A 22861-nucleotide genomic window follows, 5' to 3' on the forward strand; every position below is an offset into this window, starting at 1 on the left:
CTGTCTCTTTTTCTGTGACCTTGGATGTCAAACTCAGAGTGAATAGCTGATTTTTTAAAAGCTTCCGAGTCCTGGCAAACGTTTGACCGAGATGGCGTGATTGCTTAATTCTTTACACCTGCACCAAGCTCGTCACGTGGCCTGTGGGAGCCCGTGTGTGGCTGGCCCCTTGGAGAGCACGTGGCCTGTGGGAGCCCGTGCGTGACTGCTGGCCCCTTGGAGAGCTGGGCCCCGGGCCGAAGGGGAGAGCTCTGGAGCAGGTGCCCGCGGACGGCCAGAGGTGAGATGGTCGGCCCTTCTCCTCTTGTACTGGCACCGAAGGGATGTACCAGATTCTCCTGGCTCTTTTCTCCCTGAGTTTTTTCTTTTTTGAGGGCGACAGAAGCTCAGTTTCTGGTGTAATTTCTCTGGCCTGTGCCTTTTGGGAAAAGAGTATGTAGTGACTACTAAAACCCTGTGTCTTGGGGTAGAGGTCCCTTTGGAGATTGGTGGAGGTGGCTGGGCTCAGCACTGGGGGGAGAGTAATGTTACTGGACCATGGTGGGCCCCACGGGGGTGACGCTGCCGGCTTGCCGCTTGTGTATATTTTACCTGGACACGTCCCAGGTCCTCTCTGACCCTCCCCGACACCCCCTGTCTCCTCAGGAACACCAAGCGGACAGCTGAGGTGTGGATGGATGAATACAAGCAGTACTATTATGCTTCCCGGCCGTTCGCCCTGGAGAGACCCTTTGGAAAGTAAGTGTCCCTCCTGGTTTATTTGTGCAAAGCACCAAGAGCCCCAGCTCGCAGGCCTGTGTGCTCAGCTGGTCTCCTCAGCCCCCAGGCCCCTCCAGGGCCCAGGCTGGGGCTCTTCTCCCTTCGTGCGCCTCCTTGCTCCTGCCCAGTTCTGGCTGCAGGGCCTCGGACAGCTCTTGTGGGATGACCACCGGGCAGCCTGGGCCATCTACTCAGTGGCAGAGCTGTGCCTTGTGCAGTGGACTGATGTTTCCAGCTTTTTATAGAAAGGTGGGGTGCTGGGGTAAGCAGCCCTGGTCCCTCCAGGTCGGAGTTCCTTCCTTCTCGTCCTCAGCTGCCCAAGCCTCAATCTTCTGCCTTCCTAGGAGGAACGGTACCATGCGATCTCCTCTAGAGCCGGACTCCAGCTTCACGGGGGTCGAAGAGGACAGAGAGAGAAATTATGGGCCAGATACCATTACATGAGATAGCCCATTAGTCCTCCGCAAACTGAGAAATGGGTATAATTACCCCTGTTTTACAGATGAGGAGACTGGGTCCTCTACAGGTTCAGGTACCTGCCCTGGATCACACCATTACAGGAGGGGGAGAAGGCTCAGATCACACCTGTCAGATTCCAAAACTCTGTGATATTGCATTCCCCAACCCAGGGTTGATTTGAGTAGAGAAAAATGGCAACTTCATTGATGTTATCATTCGTCTTTTGCGGGGGGCAGCCGGTGGCTTTTGTCATCTAATGTCCCTCAGTCACTCTAAGGCTGTTGACACATGGGATTTTTGCAGCCAACTCTCCACAGGTCGAGCCCATCACTGCCCGGGAGGATTCAATCAGAGGTTGCTAAAGTGATTTGTATTTCTGAAACCATGAACCCACACTGTCTCCACTTCTACTCAGAGCCTCCCAAGGCGTTTATTCTGAGTCCTCAGCCAACTTCCGGTCTTTTGGCCACGTGGGTCCACCCCTCCTTTCTTCATTGCTCTCCCCTCTCCAACTTGGGTTCCACCTTCTTGCTTAAAGAGAATGCTTAAAAGATGTTGTCCTCAGATCTCTCGCTCTGTTGGGCATCTATCAACCCTCCCTGGGGAAGTTCTCTTAACCCTGGATGAACCCGACTTTGTACCGTTTCCTCCCCGGTTCATAGGCTGCTGAACGGTTCTGGGCCTGTCAGGTGGTGCTGCTGCCACTCCGTGGCCGTCAGGCACAGGGAGGCCCTTGGTGGACCTCTTGAGCCTGCCACCTTGCCTGGCCAGCGTTCTCCCTCAATCTCCATTTGTACCTCTTCCACTCTCCCCAGCTGCTGAGTCCACCCCACTCCTTTCACTCACAGAAGATGACACTTCTGTTTTGTAGATGAAACAGCACCAACTTCCCAAGACAGACGAACCTGTATCTGCACCATCCTTCTGTCTCTTTCATCTTGAAGGATAAGGTGTGCCTCCTGTTCTCCGGACACCCTCTTCTCCCCTGCATTCATTCATAAATGATCATTAATCGAGGTCCCACTGCCTGGATTCATCTCCTCCTGCCTGTCGGCTTCTCGCACTTTAATGTGCACACAGATCTCCCGGAGATCTTGTTAAAGTGTGGATTTTGGTTCGGTAGGTCTGCAGGTCTGTAAGCCCCACGTGGTGCCGGGCTGCTGGTCTGAGGACCTCAGCTGAAGGAGCGAGGTTTCAGGGCGATGGGTGCCAAACTGTCTGTACATCGCAGTCACCTGGGGAGCTTCAAAAACTCTGCTGCCTCTACTCCACCCCCAGAGAGTGGATTTCCCCTGGGCTGTGGCCTGGGCTGTAGAATTTGTAAAAGAACCATCCCCCCACCATCAGGTGATTCTGATGCACAGACAGTGTGGGAGCCCCCGTTCTAGGGGACTTTGCCCTCTTTCACTCTCCCTGATCACCCATCTCTCTTCTCTATTGCATGGTCCCTGTTGGCATTTAAATTTATTCAGTATCTTACATAGTTTTTAAAAACAAAAAAGGAAGAGAAGGAAAGAAAACAAACTATAAGAACTCTCCCTCAGGGGCTTCCCTGGTGGCGCAGTGGTTGAGAGTCCGCCTGCTGATGCAGGGGACGCGGGTTCGTGCCCCGGTCCGGGAAGATCCCACATGACGCGGAGCGGCTGGGCCCGTGAGCCATGGCCGCTGAGCCTGCGCATCCGGAGCCTGTGCTCCGCAACGGGAGAGGCCACAACAGTGAGAGGCCCGCATAGCGCCAAAAAAAAAAAAAAAAGAACTCTCCCTCAGTCCAGCCTTGCTCATCACCTACACCCAGTCTTCTGCTCCTTCAGAGCCAAGCTTCATGAAAGAGCTGCCTGCATCGCTGCCTGCTGCTCCCCTCCCCCTTCTCCTGACTGTGACCTGAGGCCGTGCCCCTATCCCCTGCGATCACTCCCACCTGGCCCACCCATGACTCCCTGGGACCCCTTACCTTTCTCTATGTTACCCCATTGGTATGAGACTTCTCCCACCCAGCCCCCTTCAGGCACACTTCTGATCTCGGTTTCCAGACCTGCAGTCTTGGCTCTTGTCGCGGTGCAGGCTGCACCCTCTCAGCCCCCTTTGCAGGCTCAGGCTCCTCTCCCCACCCTCATATGTTGGTGTTCCCCGAGGATCTGTCATAAGCCCTCTTACACCACATTTTCCCTGGCATCAACCACCACTGTGCTGCCGATACTCGCGTTTCCATCTCTGTCTTGCACCTTTCCTCTGAGCTCCATCCCTTATGTCCGAGTAGCAACTGGACATCTCTGCCTGGATGCCTCCCAGGCTCCTCCAACTCGACAAGTCCTAACTGAACCCATCCTCTTCACTCCTAAACTTGCTCCTTACCCCAGATTCCCCATCTCAGTGAACGCTCTTCCTTGCATCCTGTTGCCAGACCAGAAGTCTGAGTGTCAACCTTGACTTTTCCCTCCCCCTCTCCTCCCACACCTAGACAATCACCAAGTCCCAGAGATCCTGCCTCACTCATGCACTGAACATCTGGGTTCTTGCAAATACTGAACATTTAGCCCTTTTCAAACAATGTCATTCCTGTCCTCATGTTGCTTGGAGTCTGGTGAGGAGTGGTGGTTAGTGCTGTTTAAGAAGTTCCAGTGCCGTGAGGGCGCCCGGTCCAGTCTTTGGGGTGGAAGGAGGCAAGGCTGGAGAGAGCGAGGCCAGTTCTATGTGGTCACCCAGGAGAGACAAGGTGTACATGGAACTCGGGTGGGTGCTGGTGGTGCAGTGGAGAGAATTAAACCTGTCCCTTCTCTCCGTTCGCACCCCACTTGCCTGCCAGCATTCATGAGCAGCACCTGGGTTTCTTCAGCTGCCTCCTAACTGCTCTCCCAGCTTTGCACATCAGATGCATTCACCACCAGTGAGATGCTCTTAAAGGGCTAACAGCGCCACATCGTTCTCTGCTTAGAACCCATCCATGGCATCCCATTGCCCTGAAAATGAAGTCCAAGCTCCTCCACAGCATTTCACAGGACCTTTTATGGTCTGCATCTTCATCTCTCCTCCCACCCACCTGCCCTCTCCCATTCCCCCACATACAGCCGTTCACACACACACATATTCTAACCTGCACCACTGTTCCTGCCAACAGACCCCTTCCCTCTCCACGTGCACTAATCTCTCTTTGCTATTCCCCTGGCACTACCAGGGGCCCCCACCTCACCCACTTTCTGGTTTGTCTGGACAACGTCCACTTTCCTTCCAGATACCAGCTTCCACATTACCACTCGACCACCACTGACCCGACAAGCATGGGGCCACCTCTGAAGTGCTCCCACCCCACATCCACGTCGGGCTGTGAGCACCCGGTTCGTTACCTGTCTCTCTCTTGCTCGAAAGTTCACCATCACGTCCCACGTTGGGCACAGTGCCTGGCGCGTACTAGGTACTCAGGAAATACGTGATGAACAAATACATGACCAAAGCCCAGAACCAGCTGACGAAGAGGATTCTTTGAGGCTGGGCTGGTTGAGGCAGGGCGTCGGGGGGATGGCAGTTCAACAGCAGAATCCAAAGAGAGATTTGGAAGTAGACCCAGAGCCCCGGCGGTGACTTATTAACAACACGCGGAATGTTCTCATAGCCTCGTTTTTAATGAAAAGTAAAAACACCCCCAAATTCTGTTTCCAAGTAAAGCACAAATCTTTGGTGTCATGACCGCTCCACTGTGAGATATTGCCAAGTGTTTCCATAGCTCCGTCTGGAGCTCTCAAAAGCTCTCGGTTATTTTCTCCAGCACCCTCCAGGGAGACGTGGGTGCAGAGCATGGACACGGTTTGTGCTGTACGCCTCCCAGCCTGGAGGGCTGGTACCTCCTGGGTCCATGTTGCTGGTACCCATCTCTGACACAGCTGTATTTTGTCTCTGTGTCTGCCCTCCCCCTTCGCCCCCAGTATTGAGAGCAGATTGAACCTGAGGAAGAACCTGCGGTGCCGGAGCTTCAAGTGGTACCTGGAGAACGTCTATCCGGAACTCAGGTATCCGCCCTGTGGTTTGAGCCTTTGCTAGCTGCAGGGAGAGACCCTCCGCTGACTCAGTCTGGAGAAGGGACCCCCTGTGGCCATCTGGATGAGGGCTTTTCAGTATATGGAGGTCTAAGGCCAGTTGGCTCCACTTATCCCTGAAAACAGAAAGAGAATTCTATTAATCAGTAGCATGAGGGATTGAGGTTAGCTGTAGCAGTATTTCTCAGTTGCTCAGATCAGAACTCTGGGGTGTGACCTCAGGGCATGGACTCACTGATTCCATTCCAGGCTCCAGTCTCCTGGGTTGTTCCCTGCTGCCTTGCTGCTAGCGGCCCCTCCCCCATCCCCAGGCCCCGAGCAGTGCAAGTCATTGCAACACAGCCGGGGCGAAATGCCCCTGCCATTCTCCAAACACTGCCCGACCTCTCCAACTGCTGCTGTTACTACTAATCCAAAGAGTAGTGGTTTCTCATCCCTCCCGTGGCTTTCCTCTAGAGTACCCAAGGACTCCTCCATCCAGAAGGGCAGCATCCGACAGAGGCAGAAGTGCCTAGAGTCTCAAAAGCAGAAAGACCAAGAGATCTCCAACCTCAAGTTAAGCCCCTGTGTCAAGACTGAAGACAAGGATGCAAAGTCCCAGGTAAGGTAACTGGCTGGGGATGCTTGAACGTGTGAATGGACTTGGCCTCTATTTCCTGCTTCTACATGAATCAGATGTCTAGTTATACCCGGAGCTTAACAGCAGAGCAAGAGAAGCACGATCCCCCTCACTCTGGGACTGGGTTCACTCCGCTTGGTTTCCAAATGCAGACTTTCTCTGAAAGACGCCTCACCGGGCAACTTAACGCCTATAGGAATTAACCATTAAATTAGCAGGAGTTTAATGAGGATGTCATTGGTGTCCAAGCTGCTGGCAGTAAATGTGGGCTGATCAGGCAGGGTGGGCAGCACAGCTACCTCAAAAATATGAGATGCAGACAGAAAAGCATCCTGCTGGGTGACACTGTCTCTAGGTAAAATGCCTGCTCTGTGAGTCTCCCCGCTGATTTAACCCTGACTTCCAGACAGTCACGACGGATGTGGTACAGCCTTCCCCATCATCCACCGCCCCCATCTCTGGGCAGGGCCATCGATCATCCCCTTTCTGCCTCAGCAGGCCTGTGGCTCCACCTCTGCTGTCTCCTGCTTCCCCCAGGTCTGGAGGGACCATCGTCGCCCCTTCTCGGAAAGGTTTCCTTGTGCCTTAGCTGTTTCATCAACACTGTGGGTCAGTGTACTCCCCTCTGAGAATAGAACTCTTCTAAAAAGTCACTGACAAATTCACAGCCTGTCTCAGCCTCTGTAGCACTTGGCCTGCTGGATGCATGAAAACACATCCATCTTATAGCTTCCCTCCTGGCTCTGGAGACACTGCATGATCCCGATTGTCCTGCAATCCTGTTCTTTCCACCCCCTTTTGTTTTTTTTTTTTTTTTTTTGGCTGGCTCCTCTCCCCACTCTCATACACTTATGGTGAGTAATCACCCAAGTTCTCAGTTCACTGTTCTTTTCTCTGTAACTGGTTCCTTGGAGATTTTATCCATGCTTCCAGCTTTGGCAACCTCCTCTGTTTTAGTTTTTTTGTTTTTACATCTTTATTGGAGTATAATTGCTTTACAATGGTGTGTTAGTTTCTGCTTTATAACAAAGTGAATCAGTTATACATATACATATGTTCCCATATCTCTTCCCTCTTGCATCTCCCTCCCTCCCACCCTCCCTATCCCACCCCTCCAGGCGGTCACAAAGCATCGAGCTGATCTCCCTGTGCTATGCGGCTGCTTCCCACTAGCTATTGGTTTTACATTTGGTAGTGTATATATGTCCATGCCACTCTCTCACTTTGTCACAGCTTACCCTTCCACCTCCCCATATCCTCAAGTCCATTCTCTAGTAGGTCTGTGTCTTTATTCCTGTCTTACCCCTAGGTTCTTCATGACTTTTTTTTTTCTTAGATTCCATATATGTGTGTTAGCATACGGTATTTGTCTTTCTCTTTCTGACTTACTTCACTTACTTCACCTCTGACAGACTCTAGGTCCATCCACCCCACTACAAATAACTCAATTTCGTTTCTTTTTATGGCTGAGTAATATTCCATTGTATATATGTGCCACATCTTCTTTATCCATTCATCCGATGATGGACACTTAGGTTGTTTCCGTCTCCGGGCTATTGTAAATAGAGCTGCAATGAACATTTTGGTACATGACTCTTTTTCAATTATGGTTTTCTCAGGGTATATGCCCAGTAGTGGGATTGCTGGGTCATATGGTAGTTCTATTTGTAGTTTTTTAAGGAACCTCCATGCTGTTCTCCATAGTGGCTGTACCAATTCACATTCCCACCAGCAGTGCAAGAGTGTTCCCTTTTCTCCACACCCTCTCCAGCATTTATTGTTTCTAGATTTTTTTATGATGGCCATTCTGACTGGTGTGAGATGATAGCTCATTGCAATTTTGATTTACATTTCTCTAATGATTAATGATGTTGAGCATTCTTTCATGTGTTTGTTGGCAGTCTATATCTTCTTTGGAGAAATGTCTATTTAGGTCTTCTGCCCATTTTTGGATTGGGTTGTTTGTGTTTTTGTTATTGAGCTGCATGAGCTGCTTGTAAATTTTAGAGATTAATCCTTTGTCAGTTGCTTCATTTGCAAATATTTTCTCCCATTCTGAGGGTTGTCTTTTGGTTTTGTTTATGGTTTCCATTGCTGTGCAAAAGCTTTGAAGTTTCATTAGGTCCCATTTGTTTATTTTTGTTTTTATTTCCATTTCGCTAGGAGGTGGGTCAAAAAGGATCTTGCTGTGATATATGTCATAGAGTGTTCTGCCTATGTTTTCCTCTAAGAGTTTGATAGTTTCTGGCCTTACCTTTAGGTCCATTTTGAGCTTATTTTTGTGTATGGTGTTAGGGAGTGTTCTAATCTCATACTTCTACATGTACCTGTCCAGTTTTCCCAGCACCACTTATTGAAGAGGCTGTCCTTTCTCCACTGTACATTCCTGCCTCCTTTATCAAATATAAGGTGACCATATGTGTGTGGGTTTATCTCTGGGCTTTCTATCCTGTTCCATTGATCTATATTTCTGTATTTGTCCCTTTACCATACTGTCTTGATTACTGTAGCTTTGTAGTATAGTCTGAAGTCTGGGAGCCTGATTCCTCCAGCTCCGTTTTTCATTCTCAAGCTTGCTCTGGCTATTTGGGGTCTTTTGAGTTTCCATACAAATTGTGAATTTTTTTGTTCTAGTTCTGTGAAAAATGCCAGTGGTAGTTTGATAGGGATTGCATTGAATCTGTAGATTGCTTTGGGTAGTAGAGTCATTTTCACAATGTAGATTCTTCCAATCCAAGAACATGGTATATCTCTCCATCTATTTGTATCATCTTTAATTTGTTTCATCAGTGTCTTATAATTCTTTGCATACAGGTCTTTTGTCTCCTTAGGTAGGTTTATTCCTAGATATCTTATTCTTTTTGTTGCAATGGTAAATGGGAGTGTTTTCTTGATTTCACTTTCAGATTTTTCATCATTAGTGTATAGGAATGCCAGAGATTTCTGTGCATTAATTTTGTATCCTGCTACTTTACCAAATTCATTGACTAGCTCTAGTAGTTTTCTGGTAGCATCTTTAGGATTCTCTATGTATAATATCATGTCATCTGCAGACAGTGACAGCTTTACTTCTTTTCCAATTTGGATTCCTTTTATTTCCTTTTCTTCTCTGATTGCTGTGGCTAACTTCCAAAACTATGTTGAATAAGAGTGGTGAGAGTGGGCAACCTTGTCTTGTTTCTGATCTTAGTGGAAATGCTTTCAGTTTTTCACCATTGAGGATGGTGTTGGCTGTGGGTTTGTCATATATGGCCTTTATTATGTTGAGGAAAGTTCCCTCTGTGCCTACTTTCTGGAGGGTTTTTATCATAAATGGGTGTTGAATTTTGTCGAAAGCTTTCTCTGCATCTATTGAGATGACCATATGATTTTTCTCCTTCAATTTGTTAATATGGTGTATCACATTGATTGATTTGCGTATATTGATGAAATCTTGCATTCCTGGAATAAACCTCACTTAATCACGTTGTATGATCCTTTTAATGTGCTGTGGGATTCTGTTTGCTAGTATTTTGTTGAGGATTTTTGCATCTGTGTTCATCAGTGATATTGGCCTGTAGTTTTCTTTCTTGTGACATCCTTGTCTGGTTTTTGTATCAGGGTGATGGTGGCCTTGTAGAATGAGTTTGGGAGTGTTCCTCCCTCTGCTATATTTTGGAAGAGTTTGAGAAGGATAGGTGTTAGCTCTTCTCTAAATGTTTGATAGAATTCAGCTGTGAAGCCATCTGGTCCTGGGCTTTTGTTGGAAGATTTTTAATCACAGTTTCCATTTCAGTGCTTGTCATTGGTCTGCTCATATTTTCTGTTTCTTCCTGATTCAGTCTTGGCAGGTTGTGCATTTCTAAGAATTTGTCCGTTTCTTCGAGGTTGTCCGTTTTATTGGCATAGAGTTGCTTGTAGTAATCTCTCATGATCTTTTGTATTTCTGCAGTGTCAGTTGTTACTTCTCCTTTTTCATTTCTAATTCTATTCTTCTCCCTTTTTTTCTTGATGAGTCTGGCTAATGGTTTATCAATTTTGTTTATCTTCTCAAAGAACCAGCTTTTAGTTTTATTGATCTTTTCTATCATTTCCTTCATTTCTTTTTCATTTATTTCTGATCTGATCTTTATGATTTCTTTCCTTCGCTAACTTTGGTTTTCTTTTTGTTCTTCTTTCTCTAATTGCTTTAGGTGCAAAGTTAGGTTGTTTATTCGAGATGATTCCTGTTTCTTAAGGTAGGATTGTATTGCTATAAACTTCCCTCTTAGAACTGCTTTTGCTGCATCCCATAGGTTTTGGGTAGTTGTGTCTCCTTTGTCATTTGTTTCTAGGTATTTTTTTTATTTCCTCTTTGATTTCTTCATTGATCACTTCGTTATTAAGTAGTGTATTGTTTAGCCTCCATGTGTTTGTATTTTTTACAGATCTTTTTCTGTAATTGATATCTAGTCTCATAGCATTGTGGTTGGAAAAGATACTTGATACAATTTCAATGTTCTTAAATTTACCGAGGCTTGATTTGTGACCCAAGATATGATCTATCCAGGAGAATGTTCCATGAGCACTAGAGAAAAATGTGTATTCTGTTGTGTTTGGATGGAATGTCCTATAAATATCAATTAAGTCCATCTTGTTTAATGTATCATTTAAAGCTTGTGTTTCCTTATTTATTTTCATTTTGGATGATCTGTCTATTTGTGAAAGTGGGGTGTTAAAGTCCCCTACTATGAATGTGTTGCTGTATATTTCCCCTTTTATGGCTGTTAGTATTGGCCTTATATATTGAGGTGCTCCTATGTTGGGTGCATAAATATTTACAATTGTTATATCTTCTTCTTGGATCAATCCCTTAATCATTATTAGTGTCCTTCTTTGTCTCTTCTAATAGTCTTTATTTTCAAGTCTATTTTATCTGATATGAGAATTGCTACTCCAGCTTTCTTTTGGTTTCCATTTGCATGGAATATCTTTTTCCATCCCCTCACTTTCAGTCTGTATGTGTCTCTAGGTCTGAAGTGGGTCTCTTGTAGACAGCATATATATGGGTCTTGGTTTTGTATCCATTCAGCCAATATGTCTTTTGGTGGGAGCATTTAGTCCATTTACATTTAAGGTAATTATCAATATGTATGTCCTATTCCCATTTTCTTAATTGTTTTGGGTTCGTTATTGTAGGTCTTTTCCTTCTCTCGTGTTTCTTGCCTAGAGAAGTTCCTTTAGCAGTTGTTGTAGAGCTGGTTTGGTAGTGCTGAACTCTGTCAGCTTTTGCTTGTCTGTAAAGATTTTAATGTCTCCATGAAATCTGAATGAGATCCTTGCTGGGTAGAGTAATCTTGGTTGCAGGTTTTTCTCCTTCATCCCTTTAAATATGTCCTGCCACTCCCTTCTGGCTTGCGGAGTTTCTGCTGCAAGATCAGCTGTTAACCTTATGGGGATTCCCTTGTGTGTTATTTGTTGTTTTTCCCTTGCTGCTTTTAATATGTTTTCTTTGTATTTAATTTTTGACAGTTTGATTAATATGTGTCTTGGCGTATTTCTCCTTGGATTTATCCTGTATGGGCCTCTCTGTGCTTCCTGGACTTGATTAACTATTTCCTTTCCCATATTAGGGAAGTTTTCAACTATAATCTCTTCAAATATTTTCTCAGTCCCTTTCTTTTTCTCTTCTTCTTCTGGAACTCCTATAATTCAGATGTTGGTGTGTTTAATGTTGTCCCAGAGGTCTCTGAGACTGTCCTCAGTTCTTTTCATTCTTTTTTCTTTATTCTGCTCTGCAGTAGTTATTTCCACTATTTTATCTTCCAGGTCACTTATCCGTTCTTCTGCCTCAGTTACTCTGCTGTTGATCCCTTCTAAAGTATTTTCAATTTCATTTATTGTGTTGTTCATTGTTGCTTGTTTCATCTTTAGTTCTTCTGGGTCCTTGTTAAATGTTTCTTGTATTTTCTCCATTCTATTTCCAAGATGTTGGATCATCTTTACTCTCATTTTCTGAATTCTTTTTCAGGTAGACTGCCTATTTCCTCTTCATTTGTTTGGTCTGGTGGGTTTTTATCTTGCTCCTTCATCTGCTGTGTGTTTTTCTGTCTTCTCATTTTGCTTATCTTACTGTGTTTGGGGTCTCCTTTTTGCAGGCTGCAGATTCATAGTTCTTGTTGTTTTTGGTGTCTGTCCCCAGAGGCTAAGGTTGGTTCAGTGGGTTGTGTAGGCTTCCTGGTGGAGGGGACTAGTGCTGTGTTCTGGAGGATGAGGCTGGATCTTGTCTTTCTGGTGGGCGGGTCCATATCTGGTGGTGTGTTTTGGGGTGTCTGTGGCCTTATTATGATTTTAGGCAGCCTCTCTGCTAATGGGTGGGGTTGTGTTCCTGTCTTCCTAGTTGTTTGGCATAGGGTGTCCAGCACTGTAGCTTGCTGGTCGTTGAGTGAAGCTGGGTGTTGGTGTTGAGATGGAGACCTCTGGGAGATTTTTGCCTTTGATATTACGTGGAGCTGGGAGGTCTGTTGTGGACCAGTGTCCTGAAGTTGGCTCTCCCACCTCAGAGGCACAGCACTGACTCCTGGCTGCAGCACCAAGAGCCTTTCATCCACACGGGTCAGAATAAAAGGGAGAAAAAGTAGAAAGAAAGAAACAGGATAAAAGAAAATAAAATAAGATAAAATAAAATAAAGTTATTAAAATAAAAAATAATTATTAAGAAAACAAATTTTTGAAAAGTAAAAAAAAACCGGATGGATAGAACCCTAGGACAAATGGTGAAAGCAAAGCTATACAGACAAAATCTCACACAGAAGCATACACATACACACAAAAAGAGGAAAAGGGGAAAAAATAATAAATCTTGCTCTCAAAGTCCACCTCCTCAATTTGGGATGATTTGTTGTCTATTCAGTTAGTCCACAGAAGCAGGTACATCAAGTTGATTGTGGAGATTTAATCCGCTGCTCCTGAGGCTGCTGGGAGAGATTTCCCTTTCTACTCTTTGTTCACACAGCTCCCAGGGCTCAGCTTTGGATTTGGCCCCACCTCTGCGTGTAGGTCTCCGGAGGGCATCTGTTCTTCGCTCAGACAGGATGGGGTTAAAGGAGCCGCTGCTTCAGGGACTCTGGCTCCCTCAGGCCAGAGGGAGGGAGGAGTGCAGATGCGGGGCGAGCCTGCAGCGGCAGAGGCCGGTGGGACGTTGCAACAGCCTGAGGCACCCTGTGCGTTCTCCCGGGGAAGTTGTCTCTGGATCCCGGGACCCTGACAGTGGCGGGCTGCACAGGCTCTCCGGAAGAGGGGTGTGGATAGTGACCTGTGCTCGCACACTGGCTTCTTGGTGGCGGCAGCAGCAGCCTTAGCGTCTCATGCCTGTCTCTGGGGTCCGTGCTTTTAGCCGCGGCTCGCGGCCGTCTCTGGAGCTCCTTTAAGCAGCGCTCTTAATCCCCTTTCCTCGCACACCAGAAAACAAAGAGGTAAGAAAAAGTCTCTTGCCTCTTAGGCAGGTCCAGACTTTTCCCCAGACGCCCTCCCGGCCAGCCGTGACGCACTAACCCCCTGCAGGCTGTGTTCACGCCGCCAACCCCAGTTCTGTCCCTGCCTCCGACCAAAGCCCGAGCCTCAGCTCCCAGCCCCGCCCGCCCCGGCGGGTGAGCAGATAAGCCTCTCGGGCTGGTGAGTGCCGGTTGGCCCTGATCTTCTGTGCGGGAGTCTCTCCGCTTTGTCCTCTGCACCCCTGTTGCTGTGCTCTCCTCCGCGGCCCTGAAGTTCCCCCACTCCGCCACCCGCAGTCTCCGCCCGCAAAGGGGCTTCTAGTGTGTGGAAACCTTTCCTCCTTCACGGCTCCCTCCCACTGGTGCAGGTCCCGTCCCTATCCTTTTGTCTCTGTTTATTCTTTTTTCTTTTGCCCTACCCAGGTACTTGGGGACTTTCTTGCCTTTTGGGAGGTCTGAGGTCTTCTGCCAGCATTCAGTAGGTGTTCTGTAGGAGTTGTTCCACATGTAGATGTATTTCTGATGTTATCTGTGGGGAGAAAGGTGATCTCCGCGTCTTACTATTCCGCCATCTTCCCCCTCTCCTCCTCTGTTTTCTTGATTCACAAATTCTGTATCTTCATCCATCCATGAATTCATTCATTTATTCATTCATTCACTCTACAAACATCTGTGTCCTCTGTTGACTGTGGAGATGCATAGGTGAAGGGCTAGGTTGCAGGCCACCATGGCCCCTCGAGGGATCTAATGCAAAAAGAAGCAAGTCAGCAGCCATTTTGATATAATCTCTGTCCTGGTGAGAGTTTGGTCCTCGGTGCTATAGAAGTGCAGAGAGATGATATCCAAATTCTATACGAGGATTGGGGAAGTCTTCCCAGAGGACCTGAAAATGAGCTGTATCCTGAGAGATGAGTAGAAATAGGCCAGGTCACGAAGGGAGGAAAGGGCAGGTGGGCAAATCCAGCATGTACCAAGGGCTGGGGCTGGGAGCCAGGATGCCTTTGAAAGGCTGCAGGGAGATTGTGGTCAGAGGGGTAGAATGGTGAGGGAGCAGCAAAGGTAAGACTGGAGAGGAGGGAAGAGGCGCGTCATGGCCCCTTTTCCCAGCTGAGGAGATTGACGTTTATCCTCAGGGGTAGGAGGCTGTGAGAGCCCAGGAGGTGGCTCCAGGATGGCGGGTTTACACTCAGACATCCCTGCCGGACTCTCCCTCTCAAACACAGGGTGATCTAGTGAGTCCACAACCACAGCAAATGCCTCGGAAACTCAAGCCAACAGATGGCTCCTAGTGCCTGTCAGGCTCCCTGGCCACCTCATCACGCCACTAATTCTCTCCTGTCCATCTTCCATGGCTTCTCTTTCTCCCACATCCCCCATTCCTGCAAATCCCGTCCCTTCTCCCCTCAGAATAGCTGCTCATGGCCCCAACATTCGCTTCTTCATGCCAGATCAGCGGCCCTCAGCCTCGGCACTCTTGACGTTTGGGGCTGGGTCACTCTGTGGTAGGGCCCATCCTGTGTACTGTAGGCCGTCTAGCAGCATCCCTGGTCTCTGCCCACCAGGTGCCAGGAGCACCCCATACATACCTGTCATTGCCAGTCAAAGCTGTCTCCAGGCTTTACCCAATGCCCCTGGGGGACAGAACCACCCTGCTTGGGAACCACTGTGTTAGATGCTGGCCACAGCCTCCAGTAACATGTGCTCACCAAACCATTGTCCCCCATCTCCATGCAGCCTTCGATGGCTCCCCATTGTCCGCCACAGAAACCCACACTCTCAGCCTGGCATTTGAGGCGTCGCACCACCAGCCTCCAGCCTGCCGAGATCTTTTCCAAAAATAATCTCCGCTCCAGGAAGACACGGAAGCGGGCTGCCTGAGTCAGACAGGAAAAGGGGAAGGAGACAGAGGTGTCGGTTTCACTCTAGGTGTGGCAGCCTGGCTGAGAATGATACCACTTGTCAGTGGCGTTTTGTAGAATGTGTGAGTAGATAGCGCACGTCCCTGTCTTCTGAATCCACGTGTGGGCCCTGCTCATGGGGCGTCGCAAACAGCCAAAACGTTATCATCCCCCTTTCCCTGAGACAGAAGTTTGCCGCATCTGTTTCCAGCAAAGTAGGGGTTTTTCTGGTACTTAATGTCTTTGGCTGCCTAAGGAAGGTGGCGGGGGGAGCCATGGGATCTCTGGGGCTCAGGGAGGGGCCACCCAATAGCCTGGCCCAGGGAGAAGCTGCCAGGCCTTTATTTGACTAGAGGAGAGTGGTACCTGTTCTGGCTGACGTCCCAGCGGAGTGCGAAAGGGGAGAGGAGAAAGCTGTCGCTGTGGGAAACTAAGGTTTAGCAGAGTAACAGGGTTCAAGTGAGCGAAGAGTTCTTTTGTAGAAAATCGTGCCAAGCTGTCACTCCTCTGTGCTCTGGAGAGAACAGTTGGGTGTGTGTGGCAGCAGTGCGAATTCAGGATATGGGAAGAACACAGGAGACAGGACGATGTTCAGTTCCCTTCAACAGATGACACCCACCGAGTGTGCACGGTGCCCTGGGCACCAGGCTGCATGCTGGGGTGCCGGGTGGGATTACGCCGGGTCAGACACAGCCCTCTGCTAGCGGGACGCGCGGCCAACGGCAGGCCTGGGCTGCCTGTCCAAGTATTCTGAAGGTGTTGAACCCACTGATAGAAATCCGCACAGCAATTTCAGCTAGACTCGTCCCCCAAGTGTGTGGGCGTGTGGGCGTGTGCATGTGTTTCTGGGCGTGTGCACGTGTGTGCGTGGAGTATATACCCTTGCAGGACTGACTTACACTACGTTTCTCATGCTTTCGGTGTCTGCTGCTCTTTCCTACGTAAACCACCCGTCCTGTCGTCCTCCTTCCCAGCGCCTCCTGCTAAGGTGATAACCCTCCCTTGCCTCTTCTCACCTCTTGCATCTCTCAGCCTGTCCTGCCTCGTGGCCTGTCCAGAGAAGTTGCATCTGCCCCTCAGACCCCTTCGTGTGCCTCGTTCACCTTCTCTCCTGCCCCTACCTCTCTGTCTCTGAGAGGCCACGTCAAGCCGATTAAGTGTTACTATTATCCTCGTTTTGCTGATAATGAACGTGAGACCTGGAGAGAATTCTCCAAGGTCATACACTAGTAAGTGAGGATTTGGAAGTAAGGCAGGGTTTGGAAACCTGGCTCCACAGCTCTGCTCGAGCTACTGCTGCCGCTGGGGTCATGGCTCGTTCCGGGCCCTTTGATTCAGTTTAATCTCGGGAGACCCCTCCTCCAGGTCGTAAATATTAAAACAATAGATCAGCTCCTCCTTGACAGGAGATAGCTGGCAGGAGCTTCCTCCTCTCGGCCACTTCCCAGTGGCAGCCCCTGTGAGAAGGGAAACCAAGGTCACACCCCGTGTCGGGGGCCGGGGAGGGGGCAGACCAGAGAGTAGGCCCCTCCCCTGACACTGATGGGAACCGGGCAAGAGTATGAACGGAGGCCCACCCGCCGCGGACGCCACACCAGGCCAGGGGACACGCGTGGTGCTGGCTTCCAGCCTGGGCTGCCCCCCTTTACTTCCCACCCCACCTCTGTCCCCCACTGTGAACTCCCAGCCTGCATCTCCCTGCTTGGTCACTCCCCTCTCAAGGGTCCCCCTAGGGCCTGGGTGTGTGGACCTGGGACACAGTCCATCCTCTGGAACGGACCCGGGGAGAGAGATCCACACAAGTCCCGAAATCAGGCTCAGGTTATTTGGGTGGTGGATTCCGGCGTCTTCAACACGTGGGGTGAAAGGGCAGCAGAGGATGGGGCTCGGGGGCCCTGAGCTCTGCTTCCAGCTGGCCACTGACTCTCCAGGTGGCGTGTCCCTGTGCACGTGGCTGTCCTCATTGTTGAAAGGAGACCGTCCAACCATGGCTGTCCTATGGCCCCAATGCTGGCTCACGACCCTGCTCCACCGCAGCCCCATCCACCCCTCACCCTCCCTCCCTTCCCTTTCTTTGGCTGGTTTGTCAACCTTGGGAACAAAATATCTAACCTGAGTGTGTATTCAAGATGGCAGCAACCTGATGCCTTGGGTAGAAAGGGAAATACATCATCAGTTTGTAAATGTGTGAAGCCGCAGAAGCCTTCTGGGTAGTAAGTTTCCTCTCAATTTTATTGGATTCCCTAGAAAAATACTTGGAAAGATAGAAAGAAGACAGATGCACCAATCTCACTGTATCCGCATTTAAAGAAAGGGAAAAAACATAAATGAAAACCTTTTTAGTGTGTCCTCCCACCTGGATCCCCAGCAGTTCAGGCTACTGGCTTGTGAAGGATGCGTGCAGGCCACTAGGTAGCCTGGGTGGGTGAGATGAAGATCAAAGCTCTTCCCCCAAACCCGGACTCACACTGGCACCTCTCGGTGAGTCTGCCAGTGGGACAGGTTGCCAGCGGTCACCTTCCCTGCCTGATACCACCCTTCCTCCCCGGCTTTCTCAGCACACCCTTGGGAATGGCCCCATCACGACTGCCTCTCCAGCATCTGTCCTGGGAGGCGAAGCAAAGGCAGTTTTCCAAAGGAGGATCTCCAGGGCCGTCTCTCCTCCTGTTGGCATCCTCCACTATCACAGCCAACGGGCGGAGGGTAACTGAGCACTTGCTCCCTGTTCAGCACCATACTGGACCCTCCGAGTACGGGGCTGCTGCAATCTGCATTTCAGAGCTGAGGGGACTGAGGCGCAGAGTTAAGTAACTCACCCAAGTTTATGGGGTTAAAAAACAAGCGAGCCAGGGTCTTAGCCCCGGCAGTCACTCCAGAGTCCAACAGCCTGGCCTAACACAATATGTACTGGGTGTATTCTTACAACTTGGGAGGAAAGGACACGATGGACTGGAAACAAAGATCCCCAAAGTGAGTCTAGTCCCAGTTGAAGGAGAGGAGCGTGTCTCAGAGCCGCCCCTGGTCAGAGGGCCCCCACCAGGGCACGGCTGAGCTCTGTCCCTGCAGGTGATGAAGGTCCCCCGCACGGCCAGTCAGTGCATCTGGGGGATCCCGCAGCCATGCAGGCGCATCAAGAGGTCGGCTGAACTAAAGGTTCGCTTGGACCCACTCGTTCATTCCCAGCATCTTGTCTGAAGCAGGCTTCAGGGTGTGTTCGATGGACGAGGGCAATGCCCAGTGTGGCCTACGAGGTTTGAGGCCAGCCCGTGGCCCTGGACGCGCTTGGCTCAGATCCCGCCTCACCAGGGAGGTCCCGCATTCACAGTCAGCCCCAGGGTCTGCCCCTGGCATTGCCCAGAGCAACCACTGACCTCAGTCCGCCTTCCATCCAATCGTACCTACTTCCCAGGGTGGCTGTGAGGGTCACGTAGACAACGGAAGGTGAACAATCAAGAACAGAAGCGTCCCTCGACACCGAGTTACTTTGGCCGTCTAACCACAGCACAGCCGGCAGGGCTGCCTCCCATCCACTGTTTCTTCTCCGTTGTTTACTCTTCCCCACACGGGAGAATTTTTGAACAGGGAACTCACCACCAGCAGAAAATGATGTATGCTTCTGCCTTAAGGAAAACACAGCCCCCTAACGTCTGTCCACATGGCAATGTTTCTCTCTCCTCATCCAACCACTCCTTCCCATGTGTTGCAAAAAGATGGTTCACGGAGACTCTCCTCCAGGGGCTGGGCAGTGGGCTGAGTGCTCCACGAACATCTGCTTGTTTCAGCTTCACAATAACCCCCACTTCACAGATGGGGGTTTCACAGCAGGCTTAGAGGAGGGACCAAGGCTACCCAGGTCATATGCTAGTAGCGCCAGAGCAGGGTTCAGACACGGCCCTGCCGCCTCCAGATACCAAGCTCTTAAGACTAGGCTAGGTAATGAGAATTTATTGCTCAGTGCTCTGTGGTGACCTAAATGGGAAGCAAACCCAAAAAAGAGGGGATATGTGTTTACAGATAGCTGATTCACTTTGCTGTACAGCAGAAACTAACACAACATTGTAAAGCAACTATATCCAACAAAAACTAAAAAAAAAAAAAAGGCTAGGCTAGGGTTTCTCAACCTCAGCACAGTTGGCATTAGTACCAGGTAATTCTTTGTTGCAGGGACTGTCTGTGCATTGTAGAATGTTTAGCAACATCCCTGACCACACCCACTAGGTGTCAGTAACAGCCCCGACCTAGTCATAATAGTCAAAAAATGCCTCCAGACACTGCCAGCTGTCCCCTGGGTAGGTGGCTAGGGGCAAAAGCACCCCAGCTGGAAAGCAGTGCCCTTGCCTACTGGCGGTGGCTCTGGACCATTCTAAGATCAGCCCCTGGGCTTGGGCCCCAGCTTAGCTTCATGCCTGCTCCCTTCAGAACTTTACTCCTTCAGGTATCTCCTCTGAAGAAAATCTTTCCTCTCTGCTTCTCCAGCCAATGCAGGACAGTAAGCCCCAGGCTAGCTGCCGTGGCCAGGTGAGCATTTACTAGCGAGAAGTCTCCTCCCCCAGTGACGGGTCACTCATGTCTCCCACCCACACTGGCAGCTCCAGAGACTTCCTCCGAGCACAGAAGGCCTTCAGGCTGTCCGGCCTGGACCATCCCCTCCCCAGCATCAGTTCCCCTCTTCCAGGGCAGCAGCAAAGAGGCTGGAGGGCCAGGAATGGACTGCCTCCTCCTCAACCCCTTACCAGCCCGTCCCAGAGGGGCGAGGCATCCCACACCACCTCCAGGATGGCCTCTGGGTTAGCTTCCATGGATATGGCCTTGTCTGTGTGCATTGGGTTGAAGGCTGTGACTTTGCCAGTCCCTGAAATGGAGCCGTCAGTGCTCACCGATCGAGACCAGGCCAGCCTGAGCAACCACTGCCGCCTTCTTGAATTCATTTCTGACTCTGAGATTCATTTAATAAACCCATTCATCACCGACCATTCTGCAAAGCCTGACAGGCCGCAGAATAGGAATCGGAAAACCTCTCCTTGCTTCCTTCCCCACCTGCTCCCATGTTCTGCTTCCCCCTTAACTCTCTTCTCTTGCATATGTGTGGCCACAGAGCTGCGTCCCTCTGGGGAATTGCGAGGCTGAATTATTTCGATGCCAGTAAAGCACCAGCTAATGCAAAGTCCACATAGCATGAGGGCTTCAATACCTGTCTGTGCCTGTGCACGTTCTCCCCCGGGCGTCTCGAGGTGGTTTCCTCAGAGCCCCCAGGGTACCATATACATTCCTTCCTGGAAGGCATTTGTGGATGGGGTGTCTCAGAGTTAAAAGGACCACCACTCCCCACCCTACCCCACACCATCCTCAGCACTTCTGGTTTTTGAAGCCCCTAAGGATATTCAAAAAGAAGTGCCCAGGGCTGCCCTGGTGGCGCAGTGGTTGAGAGTCCGCCTGCCGATGCAGGGGACGCGGGTTCGTGCCCCGGTCCGGGAAGATCCCACGTGCCGCGGAGCGGCTGGGCCCGTGAGCCATGGCCGCTGAGCCTGCGCGTCCGGAGCCTGTGCTCCACAACAGGAGAGGCCACAATAGTGAGAGGCCCGCGTATCACAAAAAAAAAAAAAAAAAGTGCCTAAATGGGCTACCAGAAATTGTGGTATATTTTAAGTTTTTATATTTAATCAATTAATGCTTTTAACATAAAAAACACAAAGCTAGTGTATTGTAGTGATCGTAAGATAATTACGGGGTTTATTTTTAAGATGCTAATTCATGGTTCACTGCAAGCTGTGTGGTCGGGTAGTGGGACGGAGTGATGAGTCTCATCTTCTTTCCATGTCGGTGACTGTGTGTTTATCCTCATTTCCAGGCAATGCAGAAGTCTAACATTGAGGCCAGTGGTACGGTGGGCCTGGGCAAATGGCCCCCTGGCAGCCCTGCCCTTGTACCTGGGCCCTGCTCTCCCCCCGCACCACAGGCCAAGGAATTCTCAGGGCTCACGCCTAGGACCTGTGTCCGCCTTCTGCATTACACTCCCCAAATGTGTAGGACCCCAGAATCCGCCCTAATGACCCGAGCCTGATTTCGGGACTTGTGTGGATCTCTCTCCCCTGGGTCCGTTCCAGAGGATGGACTGTGTCCCAGGTCCACACACCCAGGCCCTAGGGGGACCCTTGAGAGGGGAGTGACCAAGCAGGGAGATGCAGGCTGGGAGTTCACAGTGGGGGACAGAGGTGGGGTGGGAAGTAAAGGGGGGCAGCTCAGGCTGGAAGCCAGCGCCACGCGTGTCCCCTGGCCTGGTGTGGCGTCCGCGGCGGGTGGGCCTCCGTTCATACTCTTGCCCGGTTCCCATCAGTGTCAGGGGAGGGGCCTACTCTCTGGTCTGCCCCCTCCCCGGCCCCCGACACAGGGTGTGACCTTGGTTTCCCTTCTCACAGGGGCTGCCACTGGGAAGTGGCCGAGAGGAGGAAGCTCCTGCCAGCTATCTCCTGTCAAGGAGGAGCTGATCTATTGTTTTAATATTTACGACCTGGAGGAGGGGTCTCCCGAGATTAAACTGAATCAAAGGGCCCAGAACGAGCCATGACCCCAGCGGCAGCAGTAGCTCGAGCAGAGCTGTTGGGGAGAGTGGGTGTTGGGGCCACTTTGTGTACCTGACTTAGGATAACCTCTCTGAGCCTTACCTTCCTCATCTGTAAAAGGGAAATAATGACAACACCTACCTAATTGGAGTCTTGTGATTAAGTTAACATGTGTAAAGCTCCCAGAACAGTGCCTGGCACATAGTAGGTGCTCAAGAAATGTGAGCCTCTATTAGCCATCTTGTCATCGTTCCGACGTTACCTCCATGTATACAGGCGTCTTTCCCTTGCAGCTTACCCTGGAGGAAGGCAAATGGTTTGCGTAGCATGGTTATGTTCACAAGGCCAGAGAGTACATTTCCTAACGTTTTATTATTTAAAAAAAAGAAAAACTGAATAGATACAGAAATCGAACTCAGTGGAAGAGTATGAAGAACCCCCGTGTACCCATCCCCAGGCTTCAGGAATTCTCAACTCACAGCCAGTCTTTGTTTGTCTCTATTTCCATCCACTCCCCAGGGAGTACTTTCTGGTCTAGGTCGTCTCTCGACACCAAGTGGCCTGGTGCAGGGACAGAAGGTCCACTGGACGGTAAGGGTGTCGTGGAAGAGGAGAGGTACAGCCCTTAAAGGGGTCCTCTCTGCAGCTCCCCTCGGGGCATCCGATTCACAAGTCTTCGTTGCCCCATGATAAGACAAAGGACAGATGTTATCCCTGTTTTACAACCTAGGAAAAACCTCTTGAAGGTTCACGTTTGACAACTATTATGCCAGCATTTCCGCCCCTGAACGAAGAGCTGGGCGGTGGCCCGGGCTGCTTCAGCAGTTGGTTGCTCTCTGGTCTCTGGCGCTTGAAGGAAACGTTCCTCCTTCCTCGTAATGAACCTCACCGAATGCCCCGTTCCCTTCGCCTCCGTCAGAACTCTGCATGTCCATCCGATTCCTTAGCTGCTCCCCATGCAGGAGGTCCAGGGCCAAGTGCTCTGTTCTCCTAGAGTGCTGGCGTGCATGCGCCCTCTTGGAATGATTTTATTTCTCACAACTTCCTTCTTTCCTTCCTTCTCCTCTCCCACCCCCTCCTCATTCCC

The 22861-nt window shown here is 50.1% G+C and overlaps 1 protein-coding gene across 5 annotated transcripts in view; it reads left to right on the plus strand.

The window, feature by feature from the left end:
- GALNT14 (polypeptide N-acetylgalactosaminyltransferase 14) overlaps positions 1-22861 on the plus strand; it is a 223840-nt gene that overhangs the window by 198559 nt on the left and 2420 nt on the right. For 4 of the 5 annotated variants that reach the window (XM_060309623.1, XM_060309624.1, XM_060309625.1 and 1 more), the window contains 3 exons: positions 646-738; positions 5136-5219; positions 5703-5847. In XM_060309623.1, coding sequence (XP_060165606.1) covers positions 646-738; positions 5136-5219; positions 5703-5847 — 322 coding nt within the window. The remainder of the gene's footprint in view (positions 1-645; positions 739-5135; positions 5220-5702; positions 5848-22861) is intronic. The other variant, XM_070046883.1, reaches the window with a different exon arrangement.

Source organism: Globicephala melas, chromosome 12 (assembly GCF_963455315.2).
Source record: "Globicephala melas chromosome 12, mGloMel1.2, whole genome shotgun sequence".
In the NCBI taxonomy this organism is placed as follows: domain Eukaryota; kingdom Metazoa; phylum Chordata; class Mammalia; order Artiodactyla; family Delphinidae; genus Globicephala; species Globicephala melas.